The sequence below is a fragment of the Argiope bruennichi genome, chromosome 2, assembly GCF_947563725.1.
Source record: "Argiope bruennichi chromosome 2, qqArgBrue1.1, whole genome shotgun sequence".
Classification (NCBI taxonomy): Eukaryota; Metazoa; Arthropoda; class Arachnida; order Araneae; family Araneidae; genus Argiope; species Argiope bruennichi.
Genome location: NC_079152.1, coordinates 48,083,427 through 48,101,151, shown reverse-complemented (window position 1 = coordinate 48,101,151; position 17,725 = coordinate 48,083,427). Strand labels below are relative to the sequence as shown.

The 17,725-nt window shown below is 31.6% G+C and overlaps 1 protein-coding gene across 1 annotated transcript; it reads right to left on the bottom strand.

The window, feature by feature from the left end:
- Positions 1 to 1,840: 1,840 nt before the first annotated feature.
- On the bottom strand, positions 1,841 to 14,184 carry LOC129961939 (uncharacterized). The gene is made up of 6 exons (XM_056075583.1): positions 14,126 to 14,184; positions 12,767 to 13,006; positions 11,416 to 11,598; positions 9,381 to 9,615; positions 3,556 to 3,707; positions 1,841 to 2,078 (listed from the first exon to the last, which is right to left on the bottom strand). Exons 1-6 carry the CDS (start codon positions 14,181 to 14,183, stop codon positions 2,053 to 2,055), a joined length of 894 nt encoding a protein of 297 aa, XP_055931558.1. The 5' UTR covers position 14,184; the 3' UTR covers positions 1,841 to 2,052.
- Positions 14,185 to 17,725: the final 3,541 nt, after the last annotated feature.

Sequence of the window (17,725 nt, the reverse complement as noted above, 5' to 3'; positions counted from 1 at the left end):
AAAACAAGTTTTTGGTTGTTAATGGAATACATATAAATCTTGGAAGAAGAAAGAAAATATAGTTGCAATCGTGCATCGCATGATTCATCTGCTTGCACGAGCACGCAGCTTAAACTGCGACGCCATCTTGATAAAAGCAGGATCAACCACAAAGGGTATTAAAGATACTTAAATGATGCTTGCTTGTAAGAATCTGTGACAAAAGAAAGGGAAATGAGTTGTTCAGTTTTTAAGTTTTTTCCAAAGCGCAACTTTGTAGTCTGTATACTTTGTAAATGAAAGTATTATATACATTTCCGTAATAGCAAATATTGATCTGCACTTTGTCAAATGTAATACGGTTATTTATATACACTTTGCCACACATAAAACAAAAGTATTCAACACTTTTTTACATGTGTGTTATCGTGCCAATTCACCTGATTTTGTGTATATGTCCGGGGTTGCCATGACAACATACCAATTATTTCGACTTGTAATACACACTTAATTCCTTATGTTTCAATTGTTCCGGTTGGTTAGCTTCTTAATTACTTAGTTTTGTAGGAATAAATCTGAAGGGGTCACTTTTTGGCGCTCATTTAAAGATGATTGACGTTCTTGGAGATTATAAGTTCTACAGCTTAAACCCCACATTCATCTTTAATTTAGATTTTTCTTGAATTCAACATTAATGATATACTATATCTATGTTTAGAGAATTCAATGCATTTTTATATTGCTTTTAAGTGCTCTCACATAAGCTTTTAAATGCCCGTCGACTGCTCTATTTCATCATTTTAAAGTACCGAGTCAAATAATAGAATTTCTGCAATTCTTTTGTTAATACAGCTAATGAAATAAAAAGGAACATTTTATTATTTTTTAATATAAAAGGTTGAATTTGGTTTTCATTTATTTCCAAAGTTACTCAGATTTACAATTCTGGCATCAAGACAATATATAAAAGTTAATGATGGGCATCACTATTTAAATTAACTGCAATTAATCTTGGTTCTTATCTATGAGTAGGTGAACTTTTTGTTTCTATTTCTGCTCATGTATATGCTTCTATAATAAATGAAAAAAGCAACAAGAAAGATTCAATGAAATCTCGAGTTCATTTTTTTAATGATTGCACTGTTTTCTCTTCGATACTTCAAGAACGAAAAAGTAAAAAACTGTCACAAAATGTAGGGTAAACTGAGCATACAAATATACTTTAGTTTTATTCATAAAAAGAAAAGTAACTGTAATTAAATTAATTTTGTTAAATAGAATTATTTTAAAATGAGATTAAATTGCATTTTATTAAAATGTTACTTTAAATTAAGGGTGGCATTTAATGAGAACCATTTAGGTGACGTAATAGTCACGTGGTAAATGCTATCATTAATGTGATTTCACATCTAACCGTTTATTTTTTTTATGCTATGTTGTGATATCATATCTTATTGCAACTTTTTTCAAAATTAAAATTGGCGTTATGTACTTCATATGTTTCAAGTGACCATAAATTAACCCCATTATACTGTAAATAGACTAATAGTGATTAAAAAAATATTGCTTTTTTATAAATAACTTGCATAATGTTACAGATAAATATTATTGCATTCTACAAATTTGATAAAAAAAAGACTATCTTCATGCTCTGTTTTTCACTTATAATAGAAGTTTTGAGAAAAAATAAATATACAAATAAAAACATTGAGGCTGTGTTAAGAGTAAATTTTATTTCATATTTTAACATTTCATTTTTAAATATTTAGGAAATTCTGAGACTTCAGTTGTGAATAACAAATATCAGAATTATACATTTATATAAAACAATTAGCTACAGATATTTCACGATTCATTGTGTGAAAGTTGTTCTTGAAACAAAGATGGGAAACCATGATCTCCAGAGCTTGCATAACCGATCAGTTTGGATATGTTGTACTTTGCAGATTGACCATGACCTGATGATTGGATCTGGTTCCATGAATTCTATATGAGGAAACTAAATCCTCAAGTTTATTTTCGTTTGTAGTTAATTGTAGTAGTTTGTAGATCATTTCGATTATTTATGTTGATTCAGTTGTTTTTTCCCTTTAGCATTCCTTAACAAATGTAAACAGTTTTTGGCGTTATCTACCCTCTTTAACATAATTATATATATTCGCAGTCAAAATCCATCAAAGATTGTCATAATATCACACATTATCGAGACTTACTGATTCATATATTTCATTTTCAGTCTTTTTAATATATACATCTTTATACTTCACTCAAAATTTTCACTAAAAATTGAATTGCCAACAGTTATTGTATAAAACGTTCTTTTTAAAAATAATTATTCACTCTCTTTGAAGAATATGCAGTTGATTCACATTTCAGTTGATTCAAAGACCAATAATCTCTAATATGTCATTTAACATAAAAAAGGACAAAAATAGGTCGAGGACTTTTACTGGGGAGACAATGCATTCTAGAGATTATTTCTATTACTTTTGCAGTTTTTAATGTAGCGGCGGAATCAAATAACGATTCAAGCAATTTTCCTAATATGTTTTTAATAAAAATTACTACATGATTCATTAAAAAGTATTTTATTTAAAGGAATTGCTTTCTGTAAAAATAAAAAAAGTATGTTATGAGAAAAGATTTTAGGCACACATTCTTTTTTTGTAATATTTATAGAAGAAACCTACATAGTAATCTTTTCTGCCGCCTTAGAATTAGAGAGCAAAATTGTTTTTAAGTAATAATTCAAATGGTAACAAACAACTTTCTATATTCTTACATATTTTAAACTTCTCTTACTATGTTACTGAATAGCAATTTATATTTTGCAAACAAGAAAACTAAATTGTTATTTTATATATAATTATATTTCAGTTGATGGTTTGTAGTAATGTAAAATAAATGCATTTTAAATTATTGGTAATATTTATATTTTCGAATGAATTAAAGAATAATTAAATAAATTTAACAGTAAATAAGACGATTTTGTGAAAAAAATATTCGTGTCTCAAAATGGCAACTAGTTTTAAATTTCTCAACTTTTTATTTTTCAATAACGTTTAAATTTTTCTTATTTTAAGTTTCATTCATATAATGTTAACAAATGAATATTTTGATTACATCAAATACTTACAATAACATGAAATATTTTCGGTAAGTTTGTTTAAATTCAAATATTAGCATCAAAAATTTGCAATATGTTCACTGAAATACTCATAATCATATCAAAACTCTGCAGAAAATTCACGCATTCTCGCATCAACAATCTTTACCAATTTCTCTCAAAGATTCATAACGCTTCAAACATTCTCAGCAGTCTCCAATATTTTTTTGACTTGCATCTTTCAAATCACCAATCATTATTGAATAAACCATATAAACCACAAACCGGTAAGTCACACATAGTACATCACATAATCATGCATTCTAGGCAAGCTTATCATAAAAAGCAGTAAGTGCAAAATGGGAAGAAAAAAATATCTAGCGTACGAAATGATTGGAAGTATTTAAATTAAAAATCTAATTAAACTTCAGTAGTTTTCAGAAATGTTTTGTTCAAAAAAACATGCTTACCAGAATCCATGATTATTTCACACAAGAACCACAGCCTTTCTTCGAAGCACGGATGACTGTAAATTTTCAAGGACATATCGCCCTGAAGTCGCACTACTCCACACTCAAATTCATGGTCATCATACGCAGAATGCACATTATGTTCCTTTTCTCTAAAAGTGCATGCATTCATTTTATACTTGCTCGGGAAATTTAATTTATGGAATAATTATAAAAGTCTCATTGGACTTTGAAAAATGTTGTCTGATACTTTAAGGAATAGAATAGGTAATAGAATCAAAGCACATGTTAAAAAATTAGCATCTAAACATGTTCAAAGCCTAGCACCCTGAAGTGCCGTCCTCGTCGTCTCGCTATGGATCAGAATGTCGAAGTTTTTGCTAAAAATGCCATGTAAAAGTTTTAAAAAACAAGTTGATCTGATATAACTAAACACATTTAAAAATTCTGTTTTATGCAAGACTTATAATTCCTATTTCAAAACACTGATGAATTAATTTTGATTTCTTTGAATAAAGTTGATGTAAGACATCCGAAAGCAATTGCTAAAATATAGATTGACTTCAGTCAAATAGAAGATGATTAGATACTTCCTATGCAAAAAATTATAGATCGGATTACAACAAAATTTCATGTGCATGCTCGCTTAGGTGAATCTGTGAGTTTAATTTCAAAAGGTTACCAGCGGGGGTGATCTCCTCGAAATTTTCTCATACACCCCCCAATTTATCCCCTACCTCTGCATAAAATTATGGTAAGGCCTCAAATATCTAGAATGGAATTAGCGAATAATATTTAAGAAATATAAATCTTTGGTTTTAATTTAACATTTTTACTGAATATATCGCACGAATACGTATTTTCAACGCTTTTTTACAAACCGAAGTTTGACATCAAGCTAGAGTTGTAGTCGTAAGATAACTCACTGAATTTTATTGATTATATTCATTCCTATTATGAATTTATTTTGTTTATATGCATGCAAACGTACGAACCGACAGAGAGTCAAATATTTGACAGATTCGGTACAGAATTTGGTAAGAAGATTCGATAATAAGAATCTTTCCGATAATATGAATTTTTGATAATAAGAAGATATTTCAGATTTTAAACCTGTGCAAAAGATTTTATTAACTTAGCTCTCAGTATTTTGGAGTAATCGGATTCACTTGCAATCGAACAGACAGACAGACTACTTAGTGCAAATTTGACAGAAATCAACAAACTTCATTCTTAAAGAAAAGTGAATGTTGGACTTCAAAGATCTGAAATGGCGAATAAAACTAACATACGATTTATTGATGGTGAATTAAAAGATATAGAATGAAGTATTAAAATATATTAGGAATTTTTTCTCTTGCAAGAGACGTAATGGATTCCAAAATGAATCCAGTTAGAAATATTTGAAGTGTAAGTCACTTAAGCATAAATTGAATTTACTCAATTACACATGACTCTTGTATAACACACAGGATAGAGATATGTCACTAATTTTTGCTGCATATATTGCAAATGAGATATTACTTTACTTAGATTCTCTGTTTTCATGTATAAACAAAGGGTAGCAATATATATATATATATATATATATATATATATATATATATATATATATATATATATATATATATATATATATATATATATATATATATATATATATATATATATATATATATATATATATATATATATATATATATATATATATATATATATTCCCAACAGTTAAATTTCATAAAAATCCATTAAAATTCAGATTCGTAACCTGTAGCACTGGCAGTTATAATTACTATACGGGTAAACATTTCTTTAAATACTTAAAAATTATCCTGGACAAAATAAAAAATGAAGACAACTTTATTATTTCTAGTAACAAAGAAGTATTGGATTTTCTTAACGATAACAACATTAATAAACTTAATACTTTTGATTTCGAAAATTTATAGACTAATCTACCTTATGAAAAATTAATAAAGGTCTGCACTTTTATATATGACGAATATTTAAATGAAAATATCATTCCTAAAAATAACTGGCTTCAGTTATGTAATTTTAATATTACTGAAAATTACGTGTTTAATGGTATTAATTTTTATAAACAAGTCAAGGGCATTCCAATGGGAACAGCTTTCTCAAGTGCTTTAGCTAATATTTTCCTGCATTACTATGAGAAAAAAATAATTAAATATAACTTTATAAACGGGTGGAGATATATTGATGACCTACTTTTGATTAACTTCGACAATACTAATATTATTACTAATTGCTATCCAAAAGATTTAATTCTAAAAGATACAAATAAAAATCAACTTGAGGCTACCTTTCTGGATTTAAAAATCGAAATTGCTAATGATAATACAATAGTTGGTATATACGATAAAAGGGATGATTTCAACTTTAAAATAACAAAACTATGTAACTACCATTCCAATCTAAACTCTAAAATTTTCAAAAATCTAATTTTCTCACAAGTTAACAGGATCAAAAGGGTTTGCAATAATAAAAATTCTTATATTGAAGCATCAAACATCCCCCTTAAAAATTTAATTAAAAATGAATTTCCTAGAAATTACTGTAATGTCAATTTTTTAATTAAACAAGGTATGGTTTGGGATTAATCCTTTGGCTTAAATAAAAATAGAACTTTCCTTGCATATTGGGTCACTCAATAGATGGCGCTGGGAGCCTACCTCTGTTTACATAATTTACCGTTAATTTTTTAAAAACAGGGAATCACAATCGATAGTTTAAAGTTTCCTTGACTGTTGGATGGTATATTCTGGCCTTTTCGTTTTTAATTTTAATTTTAGTGCTAGTTTTTGTTTTTATTGTTATTTTTGTTATTGTATTTTTACTTTGTTGTGGTTATTTTCTTGTAATTTGTTATTTTGTATTTCCTTTCTGTTAAAATGGTATATCTCTTGAGCATAATTTCAGGGGATTTTCGGGTCACGAGGAATCATTATTAGACAATGTCTGTATGTCCTCACAGAAAAAATCCCTTTCTTTGAATCCCTGCCTGAGGGTGACCCTTGAAAAAGTCTTCAGGCCGGATTCTTTTTTTATATTTTTTTAATAATTTTTTTGGTTTAATTTTTATTTGATTTTTGTTTTTCCTATTAACTTGATTCTAATACTTTTGTATATATATATATATATATATATATATATATATATATATATATATATATATATATATATATATATATATATATACAGGGTGTTGCCGAATTCGACCGATAAATTCAGAGGGGTGATAGTAGGCATCAAGAGGATAACATGGGATCCCAAACGACGTTTAGGGGGTGAAAATCTCAAAAATATAGGGAGTCGGAGAACTGTTGGAAACTGTAAAAAATTAATAAAAAAATAACAAATGGTGCTTCAAATATAATTTTTTTTAAGTGAAAGCACATTCTTAAAGGCTGTTTTTCATGTAATTAACATGCCGATTTGATGAACCAGGGGGTCGTAAATTATTGAAAACGAAAAAGTAGTTTAGAACCCTTATCTTCAAAAATATTTAAACTTTAAGGAAAATAAAAGTTTGAAAATATGAAGTATTTTATACTCTTTAATTTGATGTAAGTCTGTAGTGTGAAAACTGAGGAGGTTTTAGGATATTTAAGAAAAACTAAAATGTTTGCCGAGAAACATCGCTGCAACACCAGCACCGTTGTTCACAGAGGGTGTTGCCAAATTCGAAAGGTAAATTTAGAGAAGTGATAGTAGACATTAAGGAGATGAAAAATTATCATAAAACATAGGGTCGCTGGAGACGTTTATTTTGTGAAACTCGCAAAAACAGACATTAGAAGAGACAATTAACCTGGCGAAGAGAATGGCCCCATGAATGCGAGGATTTGGAACAAGGTAGTCGAGAAGAAGAAGCTTTCTCTATGTAAATTTTCCAAGCGTTCGAGGAATATAAAAGCAGCTAGCATTGCAGAATGTATGGTTCGATGAGTATAAAAGCAGCTTGTATTCATTAAATAGCAGTGCAGAATTGATAGTCGATAAGTTTTATTCGCACACAACATGTCAAATTTCACGAATGACGATATGCGGATATGCATTTAATTTATGGCCGAGTGGATGGTGATGGCCACCTAGCACAAAGAATATACTAAGAGCAATATACAAGTAGGCGTTGTCCCCATCACAGCACCTTTGCAAATATTGATCGACGGTTGCTTCAAAATAACGTCCTTCAAGTAAGGATCCTTCAAAATAACGAGGCCAAATGCTGGGTAAGAACGCAGTGTGCGCACAGCTAAATCAGAAAACCGAGTTTTGCAGCGTTTTGCCGATATCCCATCGACAAGCATGCGATCAGTTGCAGTTGAATTGGGTATTCGGCACGCTGGATGCTTGGTGCCACACAGGAAGATGCACTCTTTCCTGCAATAATTTTATTCTTAGATTTTATCTCAGACCTGTTGATTGGCCACCACTTTCCCCGGATCTCCATCCCTTGGATTTCTTCTTCTGGGCCACATGAAATCTCTTGTTTATCAGACACCTTTGGATACAATGGAAGATTTCGTAGCATGGATCGGAGAGAAATCGCACGAACACTTCGTATGTTTGAGCGCGCCCGGCGGTCTTTTAAACGTCGGTGTCGGTTGTGTAATGACCTTCACGGCTGCAACATTGTGTAATTTTTTATAAAAGTTTCCCATTGTCTCCTCTCACACTACAGTCTTTCTTATATTAAATTGTCTGTGCTGTAAATGTATACTGTATCTGTATTCCACCAAATACATTTTCACCGTTTGCGACTTTATATTTACTTCTTTGGAAATTCTTATCGCCTTTTTGCCTATTATCACTCCTCAGAATTTTTCGGTAGAATTTTGCAATACATTCCGTAAACATGGGTGCCGATGTTGCAGCAATGTTTACCGACAAACATTGTAGTTTTTTCTTGAATATTTTAAAACCTCCTCAGTTTTCACACTACAGACTTATATCAAATTAAAGAGTATAAAATTCTTCATATTTTCAAGCTTTTATTTTTCTTAAAATTTAAATATTTTTGAAGATAAGGGTTCTAAACTACTTTTTCGTTTTCAATAATTTACGACCCCCTGGTTCATCAAATCGGCATGTTACTTACATGAAAAATAACCTTTAAGAATGAACTTTCACATAAAAAAAATCATATTTGAAACACCATTTATTATTTTTTTATTAATTTTTTACAGTTTCCAACAGTTTTCCGACTCCCTATATTTTTGAGATTTTGACCCCCTAAACGTCGTTTGGTACCCCGTGTTGTATGGTGATTCTTTATCCTCTTGATGCCTACTATCACATCTCTGAATTTATCGGTCGAATTCGGCAACACCCTGTATATATGTGTGTATGTATGTATGTATACTTTTCTAAAAAAGTCAAATGTTATTGGAAATGTTAAGTACATTTGTGCTACCCAAAACTATCCGCAGGCATATGGTAACATTCAAGACGCCCTGGCAATAATAACCGAGAATAACGGTTGAGTCTTGAGGTTCATCACCGGTCATAGTGCAGCCTCTCCTGTAGGTGGTACATTCCATCATCGGCAGGAGGTAACTCAAACCTACACTGTTACTATACCCAATAGGATGGCGAGAACAAACAACTATACAGGAAACTTCTCATCCCCGTATTCGAGATGCCCCCCAGTGCCATTATTAAAATGTGAAATGCCTCTTATGTGTAATACTAGAGTATTTAACGCTCTTTATGAGAACTAGTCGCGATTTTAAAAGTTCACATCATATTAAAAACAAAAGTGTCTTTTCTTTACTTTTTATATGAAATATACGACTTCTTACCCATTGTTATAAATCCACTTTCCGTCTTCATTCTTCAAACCGATATAGACTCCACCAAAATATTTGCTGTTGTAGAAAGTCTGGGCGATTTGTTCAATGCAAGAACTGTTCTTCATCCACATGAGATGTCCTTCCGCACAGCCGTCGGTGGCCTGATCATAGGATTTCAGATCCTTGACGAGCACAAGGCAGTACCCATCGAAATTTGTGTAAACAGAACTAGAGCTCTCACAGGCTGGAAAAGGTACATAAATAAACCAGAACGGAAAAGTAAACTGAAAATATCTGACACAAAGTAAAATATCAGACTTCTGTTAATGAGAACATATATTTCCCCTTTAAAGATATTTATGTAACTTTTCAACTTTTAAACCAGGGGAATTGTCTCCTCGAAACTTTCTCGCATGCTCCCCAATAAAGGTCTTATTCCCCTTCCTTCATGCAAAATCAGTTTAGTTTAGTTATATCAACGTCCCGTTGTAAAGCAACACTAGAGCTATTTTGGGATGGACCTCGTAATTTTGAACCGCGGTCAGATGACAAAGACGACACCTGAGCTGGCACCCCCCTCTCCACACCACACCACACCACACCAGCGGGAGGACGTTCGGTCAGGACGGATTTAACTTGCAACAGACCCCCTTACACGACGGTTCTTCGGTGGAATTAGATTTCGAACCTGAACCCTACGGCTCACAAGCCGAGACCTTACCACCAGGCCACCGAGGTCTTAGGTAAACTCAGAGACCATGAGTAAAGCCACGAATACCTATCAGGGCATTGGTGAAATATTTAAGAAATATAGATCTTTGATGCGAACTTAGCATTTATTATTGAATCTATCACAAGAATACGAATTTTGATCAGCCGTCAAAATACATATTCTTGTGATAGATTCAATAAAGTTTGACTCGAAACTACCGTTGTAATCACAAGATAGTAGCCCGAATTCCATTGATTAAATCATTGCATTCATGAGAAGCATTTATATGCATGCGAAAGTGCAGACCTACTATCGGTTACCCCTTTAATAGATTTGGTTCAAACTTCAGAAACTTTTTTTAAGAATCGGTATTTTAAATGCTTAACTTGTGTACCAAATTTTATTTATCTAGCTCTTTATGTTTTTTTAGTTATTGTGTTCACTGATACTCGGGCAACCAGACTTACTTGGGATGGATTTTGGTAAAAATTGATAGAAATCAACGAATTCAATCTTAATGCCATATAGCAAATTTCAACCTAGACCAAAACATATTTGTGTAATCATATTCACAGACACAGTTGCGAAATTGTGTTAACAATGCCAAATTATATTAAAGCCAAAAATGCGTTTTTCAGTCTCAGGTAGATCTGTTGTTGTTGTTTCTTATGGCGCCATGGACAAACCCGCTGTCCGAAGACAGCGATTTTAAGCCGGTGGGGGAGCGTCTCTTGTTTTTTTTAGTAGCGCCAAATAGGGCCAAGAGTACGACTTAGCTACTCACGCATCACTGATTCGCTTGCACAACCCCTTTTTACAAGTGGGTACATTCACACATCTCACAGATAGAACAACGGAAGAACAACCATGCCCAAACCGAGACTCGAACCCAGGGCACCCAAATCACGGGGAAGACGCGCTACCCCTAAGCCATAACGCCGGTTTAGGTGGATCTAAAACGTATAGATTCGGAAAAATCTCGAATTAGAATTTTTTGACAATTGCGACACCTTCTCTAGACTAGAAAGTAAAAAAAAAAAAAAAAAAAACTAATAAAGTAGATATAATCTTAATACCATGAAATCGGAGAAACAAAGCATCTTTTGAAAGCTCGTCTGCACGGGGGGTAGCGCACAGAGAAATAAATCATTGTTGTAATAGAACATGAGATCGGAAACTCAAAAAAGAGGAAATTTTTTAAATACATTTTTTTATCCTTAATAATGTCAAGAAAACAATTATTAGAAGTAAAATCAAAACCTTGCATATTTAATAAAAGCATTTTTCAAACTTTAAAAGTATAAAACGTGTTTCAATAATTTGGATTCTTACGGAAATCATTCTTTTCGCAGAGCATCGAGTACGACTCATAGCAAGGCACGGGCTCAGCCTTAAAATCGTATTCTCGACCGACCACGGCACAATCTTCCCCGCTGTCAGGCTCCGAAAACCACGATGAAAAGTTGCTTTGCAGAAAAGGTTCAGATTCATCAACAAATATCCACGTATCGTCATCTATAAAGAAGGTAAAAAAAAAACATCGTTAATTAGTTCACATTTACTGAAGAACTGCAATGTATATTATTGCTTCAATTATTCAGAGATTTTTAATGATAACTGACATACGGTGTGATTTAGACATTTGAAACATTTTAGAAATTAATAATTCTTAAATGAATGAATCGCATCAAACTTATCCCCATCTTGCTTAAGTATGCGGGGTAATCCGAATGATCTTCGTAGCAGAAGGCGGAAAGCTAATTCTTCACGGCGATAACTGAAACAACTATATTCACCACATCGATCTAACCCTACTCATAGGCGGTATGTCCCACCTTTGGAATGGAGGTAACTTGTTCCCACAACATTGCTTTGATTATCAAGGAAACGAGAATCTTTTTGCATAGCCTGTTGCTAATCATCTATGTGCTTGGCCTATCCGTGATTATCTCAAGAGAATGAAGATAAACAGACTCTGTTTGTTTAAAGAGAATTAAAATAAAGCTGATTTTTGTCATTACCAGAATTAAATAGAGTCTGATGTGACTTACAGACGAGTTAGTAAAAAGTTAAAAAATGAAAACGATATCACAAGTAGAAAGAATAAAAGTTGCTTATCGGTTAAGAAATTTCTAGAATTTTGTAATAAGGGCACTTATAATGAATTTTCTTTATTTAATTATATATATTTATTAAAAAATATTTTTAATAGATGTACCGAATAACTATACATTTCAGCTTCCTTAACGAATATTTAAATAATCATTATAATTTGGGAAATTAAGGCTTCATTAAAATATTATAGTTTATGAATTAATATCAGAATTTCTTAACCAATTGCATTTTAAAGGCATGCCATGCACTTCGAAATGCTTTTGTCTCAAAATCGCTAATGACTTCGGTTGGCAGAAGACAGAAGGAAAAATGGTATTCGCAACCAATCAGCTCTGAGATATTTGCTGGAGCATCGTTTACAGGAGCACAATCTTAGGTTTAATATTAATTCGTTTCGAAGATATAAATCATTTTTACAATTTCTATAAGATATCAGATAGTTTGTGAGTTACAGTGAACTATTTAATTAGGGCATCTCTGAATCATTTGCTAGCGCAAGTGGAAATGATTCAGAGATGCCCGTGGTAAAGAAAGAAGACATTTCTGTAATTTAATGTTTTGTTATTACCTTTGCCCAATTCCATTCTACTTGTCCTTTCTAATCCTACGTAAGCTTTCGGGGGCATCCAATCTTCTGAAATTTCCTTCAGCATCTTTGCTAATCCCGCCTGTAGATCCTCTGTTAAGGGACGACCGAATAGTTCACCCCCTTTCTGATCGCAAAATGCTTCTTTGGGTATCATACTGGTGGGCTGGGCAAGAAGTAGGCAGGTGGTTTCCGTTGCTGGATAGTATTCATTTGGACAACCTAAGAATTCTTTTTTTAGTCACTTGGAAATTATTTAAAAAACAAGTTCAAATCAAATTAATTATTGATTTTCTATAATGATGTAAGGTAAATAAAAAAAATCTTCATCAGCTCTCGTATTTGTTACTTTCTCAAGCAAAAAAAAAAAAAAAAAAAAAAAAATGATTACGAGGTTTTAATAGATGGTCACATCTTGGACTTAATGCGTTCGATGAAACCATTCTTGAATTATGTCTGTTGATAAACATTATAAACCAAGAATCTAATGAATTAGTCAATATTGAGTTGAGTAACAATATTACAGATTTTTATCAAATTTTGGACAACATTTGTCATCAGGAAGTGTGTACCATCCATGTGCATGCGGAAATGATGATCCCCCCCCCCTAAAAAAATTAACTAGACATAAAAATTTTAGTATATGATTTTATCACTAGTCTTCTAATATCAAATTAGGGACATAAGCAAGTTGAATTTTCTGTCAATTTATATACCAGGACATTCCAATGCTTTTACTCAAAAATTCAAAGACATTTATAAAAAAAATTTGAATATAGTCCCTTCATTAGAGTATTTTGATGATATTAGGTGTGTAAAAAAGTGGGGTTACACCGGTAAAAAGCTCATAATTAAAATTAAAAAAATTTAAATAGCTATCAAATGACTAGCAATTCAAAAAATTTTTCATATGAGTGTGTATTAGATTATATATTATTGAGTATTAAAGACGATTTAAAATTGAAAATTCCGAGATTGGGTTTTCCTAATTAATTTATCATAGTAGACCATAGTCCAATTTGATTCAAATCGTTCGAAAAGAAGAACAATTACATATTACGTTTTCTTTATTACATTACTAAATTTTGCACTTTACACAGCACTTTAGTAAGCGCCGTATTGAACACGCATACGAAAAAGTTAAGCTTAGAGTTGTAAGAAAAACAGGATATTCCGTAAGTAGAACCCGATTTCGTCATGATATTACTTTTAAAGAATATTTTAACAAAGTCCATTAAAAAAAATAGAATATTTGGAGACAGTTAATCTGATCATCGATAGATATTAATTTCGAAAGAAAATTGGGAGATGAAGGAATTTCCAAAATCATGCAATACTTACAATTTGTTGTCTTCTGTAGAGTTAAAAGCAGTAGAAGAACGAAAGGATAATGCAACATGATTAGCTGCATCTTTTCATGGATTCAGCTGAGTAACTAAATGAACATGCATTATGATTTATATAGAATGCTATTGTTGAATATTCGTGACTTTAGAGTAGCACAAAAGGCCCCTAGAGGATGCTTAATTATCTGTCTGTCTCTAAGTGCTTACACGCAATTGCATATACTGAATTTAAATTTTTACCATACCATTGCTAGATTATTGTTGTGAAATCCCTTGATAGTTTAAAACTTTTGACCTTTTATTTTAACATTCAAACTGTATTTTTTGGCAGCCTATTTTCTTCAATGCACAGATTTAATCATCTTTAAAAGCATTGTTCCTGCAATGAACTATAAACTTTGAACACGTGATGCTTAATATGGCATCCGCGCCAAATGTTAATAAATAATGCATAGTGTAATATGTCAGATTGTTAGAATGATTCAAGTTATTTCTGCCAAATTTAATTTTGTTTAAAAGCTTTTCCCTTGCATTGATAAAATGTTTTCGTTTCTAATGCTACCAATTTTAAAAATTAGGTAGCAAACACTGATAAACATGAGCAAAAATATTTTGACTAACTATATAACAACAATAAATATGTTTTTTTGTTCTTTAAAACAACATTAGTGCAATATTTGCTTGGGTTTACAGATGGGCAATCAAATTTCGGAATTAATAAAATCTATTTTTCACCTTCTCGTATAAAAAATATAGAGAAAGTGTTATAATCAACAAAAATTCGAACCAGAGATTTTGGTGAATCTTCATTTTTTCAGACTTTCCTGAATCAGAAAAACACATTTTTGGCCTTATGTCTGTCCGTGATCACGATTATCCAAAAATATTTTCAGCTAAACAGTTGAAATTTGGTCTACAGAAGTTCTTCCAAAATTGTAGATTTATCAAAATTTGATCAAATCTATTCAGGAAATCTGTTCTGCTTGGGTATTCGAGTAGAAATGAACTTAATAGCTACAAAACGCAAAGAGCCAAGTTAAATAAAATTTGGTACACAGATTTAGCTTTAAACTATAGATACTTATAGAAATTTTGAACCAAATCTGTAGTACGATTGACCGTTTATCGATCTGGACTTTCGTATGCATGTAACCTCAATGATGTGAATTAATGAAATAGTTTAGAGTAAAATTTTGGCTTCAATCGGCCGACAAAAAGGCGTCCAAAATACATAGTCTCGCTATAGATTTAGTAAAAATACTAAATACTACTCAGGCCAAAGATCTAAATTTCTTAACTATCATACAGCAGTAGTAGCTTGCAATTTATTCACGGCCTTACCTAAGGCTCCGATTTTATCTAGAGGAAGGGAAGTCAGCCATCTGACTTTCCGACCCGCCACGAAGGCACACGGATTTAAACCATGAAACTGAATGATCGGACCGCCGCAACAGAAACACTGGCAGAAACTTTGGTTGAGTCCTAAGAGCCATCACCGGCCACGGTATAACCCTCTCCGAAGGAAGTACGTCCCTTCATCGATGGGAGAAATCAGATCCCCCACCTATTTGTGTACCCTCCAGGGTGGCGAGATCCAACCACCATGCCGGAAGCATCTCATCCTCATTTCGAGGTGCCCCCCGGGGGTCTCTGGAGGAAGAGAAATAAGATTTTTCTTGGAGAGTATGCGAGAGAGTGTCAAGGAGAACACTTCCCCTAGTTTTTAGTGAAATCGTCTCATTATGTCAAAAAATTAAATGTATTTAAATGAAACATCAGATGTACGAAAGCAATTATATTCCATTAGCCGATTTATTTTAATCCGACATTGCAAGATTTTTTTGTTTTGTTTTTCAACAAAATGTGTATAAATAAATAAAAATAATGCAGAAATATTTTGAATAAAAATAGATTAATAAATAAACTATTTGTTACATTAAAATATCTTTTTTAAAATTTTTTTTCTAGCTTAGAAAAGTTATAAATAAATTATTAATCATTTGATTATTTATATAAAATCAATTAGAAAAGAGCAAAAATAATCATAATCCAAATAGATTCACTCAGAAGAGCAAGGATACATTACTCATTTCAATACTATGTGGGAAAGCTTTGATATTCAATTCTGCTTCAAAATTTAAGATTAGAGTAAAAGACCAATAATCGACACTATAACAAAATTTTTCAAGTATTTTAACAAAAACAATTTTATTAATTAAAACGTTTCGAAGTGTTTCATATTTACTCATATCTGTTTTAAAGATTTCGCTTATGATTTTTGCCAAAATACAATAAATTTCTATTCTTAGAGCCGAAAATTGATGGCAAGTTATTCACCAATTATTTACATACAGAAACTACTTATTGACAGGGAAATTAACTAAATATTAACACCATATTCAAGCAACAGACGAATTTATTATACTTTTATTCTTATCTTTATTTATTGGTACAAAATTATCATATAATAACTATTGAATACTTTTAAACATTACATTTATTACGTATACCTAAATATTGCAAAATTGTCTAAAAAAGAAAATTAGACAGAGAAATGTTTAAATTAATAATTATATTTTGGTATATTTCAATAGATATTTAAAGAATTTGGAAATAAAAAATAGTTTTTTTCTTCATTCAACTCCAGAGGCTTTCGTAACTTGATAATTACGTTCTGCTCTTCGATTACTATTTCATCCTCATCAATTTGAAAAATAGTCTTCAACCTGTTGCAAGTTCTGAAAGGAATAGCAGCCACCTTCCCTTTTGAAATCCTTATAATTTGACAAGAGGTGATTGAATTTTTTAGTTAATATTGCAGCTATGATGAAGTCGCCTTTACTTATTGCTAGATATATGTACATATCTTCTGAAATTTTCACTTGCTCCATGTTTTTCTGTTCATGCCCTTCTTCAAGGCTCTTCTGTTTAAGACCATCTTCCATCTCACAGGATTGATCTTGTGGTCAGCACTCTTCGTCCTTGTCGGTGAAGCTTTCAAGTAATTTCTTTGACTTCTACAATCTTTTATTCCCATGATTATATAATTGACTTTTCCCTTCCTTTCTCTGCTGTTTTTTAAAAAATTTAATCTTCTCCTTTTCTGCTTTTTTTGTACTCTCTCTTTCTCTCTCTTCCTCAACTGTTTTATTTTTCAAATAATTTTTATACTCAGTGTAGCGACTACGCTTATCGAAAACTTCCTGTTACGCTTCTTGACATCCTTTTCATGGACCTCAGACCAAATAGGGTTCTTTTGAAGGAGCTAGGAAACATGATACTCACTCCTTCATGTGACTTCCATGGTGTACGGTGATATGCACCTTGTCTTTTACAGTTATGAACTGGTGGTGTTCAGAACGTGAGGTGCTGAGAGCCATAAGGGATGTCAATAACTCACTAAATGGTGTGCTCTGATCCAATTATTGACACCTTCGTGAATCTGATATGAACAGGTCAATCATCTATTGGATTCTTTTATCATATTTAAAAAAATAAAAGCATCATTCTTTAATAAATGAAAAAATAACCATATAAAGCATATAAACCAAAATCTTATAAAATACCCAGTAATTAACACTTGGTGTCCATAATT

What these genes read in the sequence shown, in the direction of transcription:
- LOC129961939 (XM_056075583.1), bottom strand. Translation starts at nt 14,183, where the DNA reads ATGTTGCATTATCCTTTCGTTCTTCTACTGCTTTTAACTCTACAGAAG. An exon ending in TAGAATGGAATTGGGCAAAG is followed by an intron (nt 11,599 to 12,766) that starts GTAATAACAAAA and finishes CCTTCTTTATAG; the next exon opens with ATGACGATACGTGGATATTT. An exon ending in AAGTGGATTTATAACAATGG is followed by an intron (nt 3,708 to 9,380) that starts GTAAGAAGTCGT and finishes ATGCACTTTTAG; the next exon opens with AGAAAAGGAACATAATGTGC.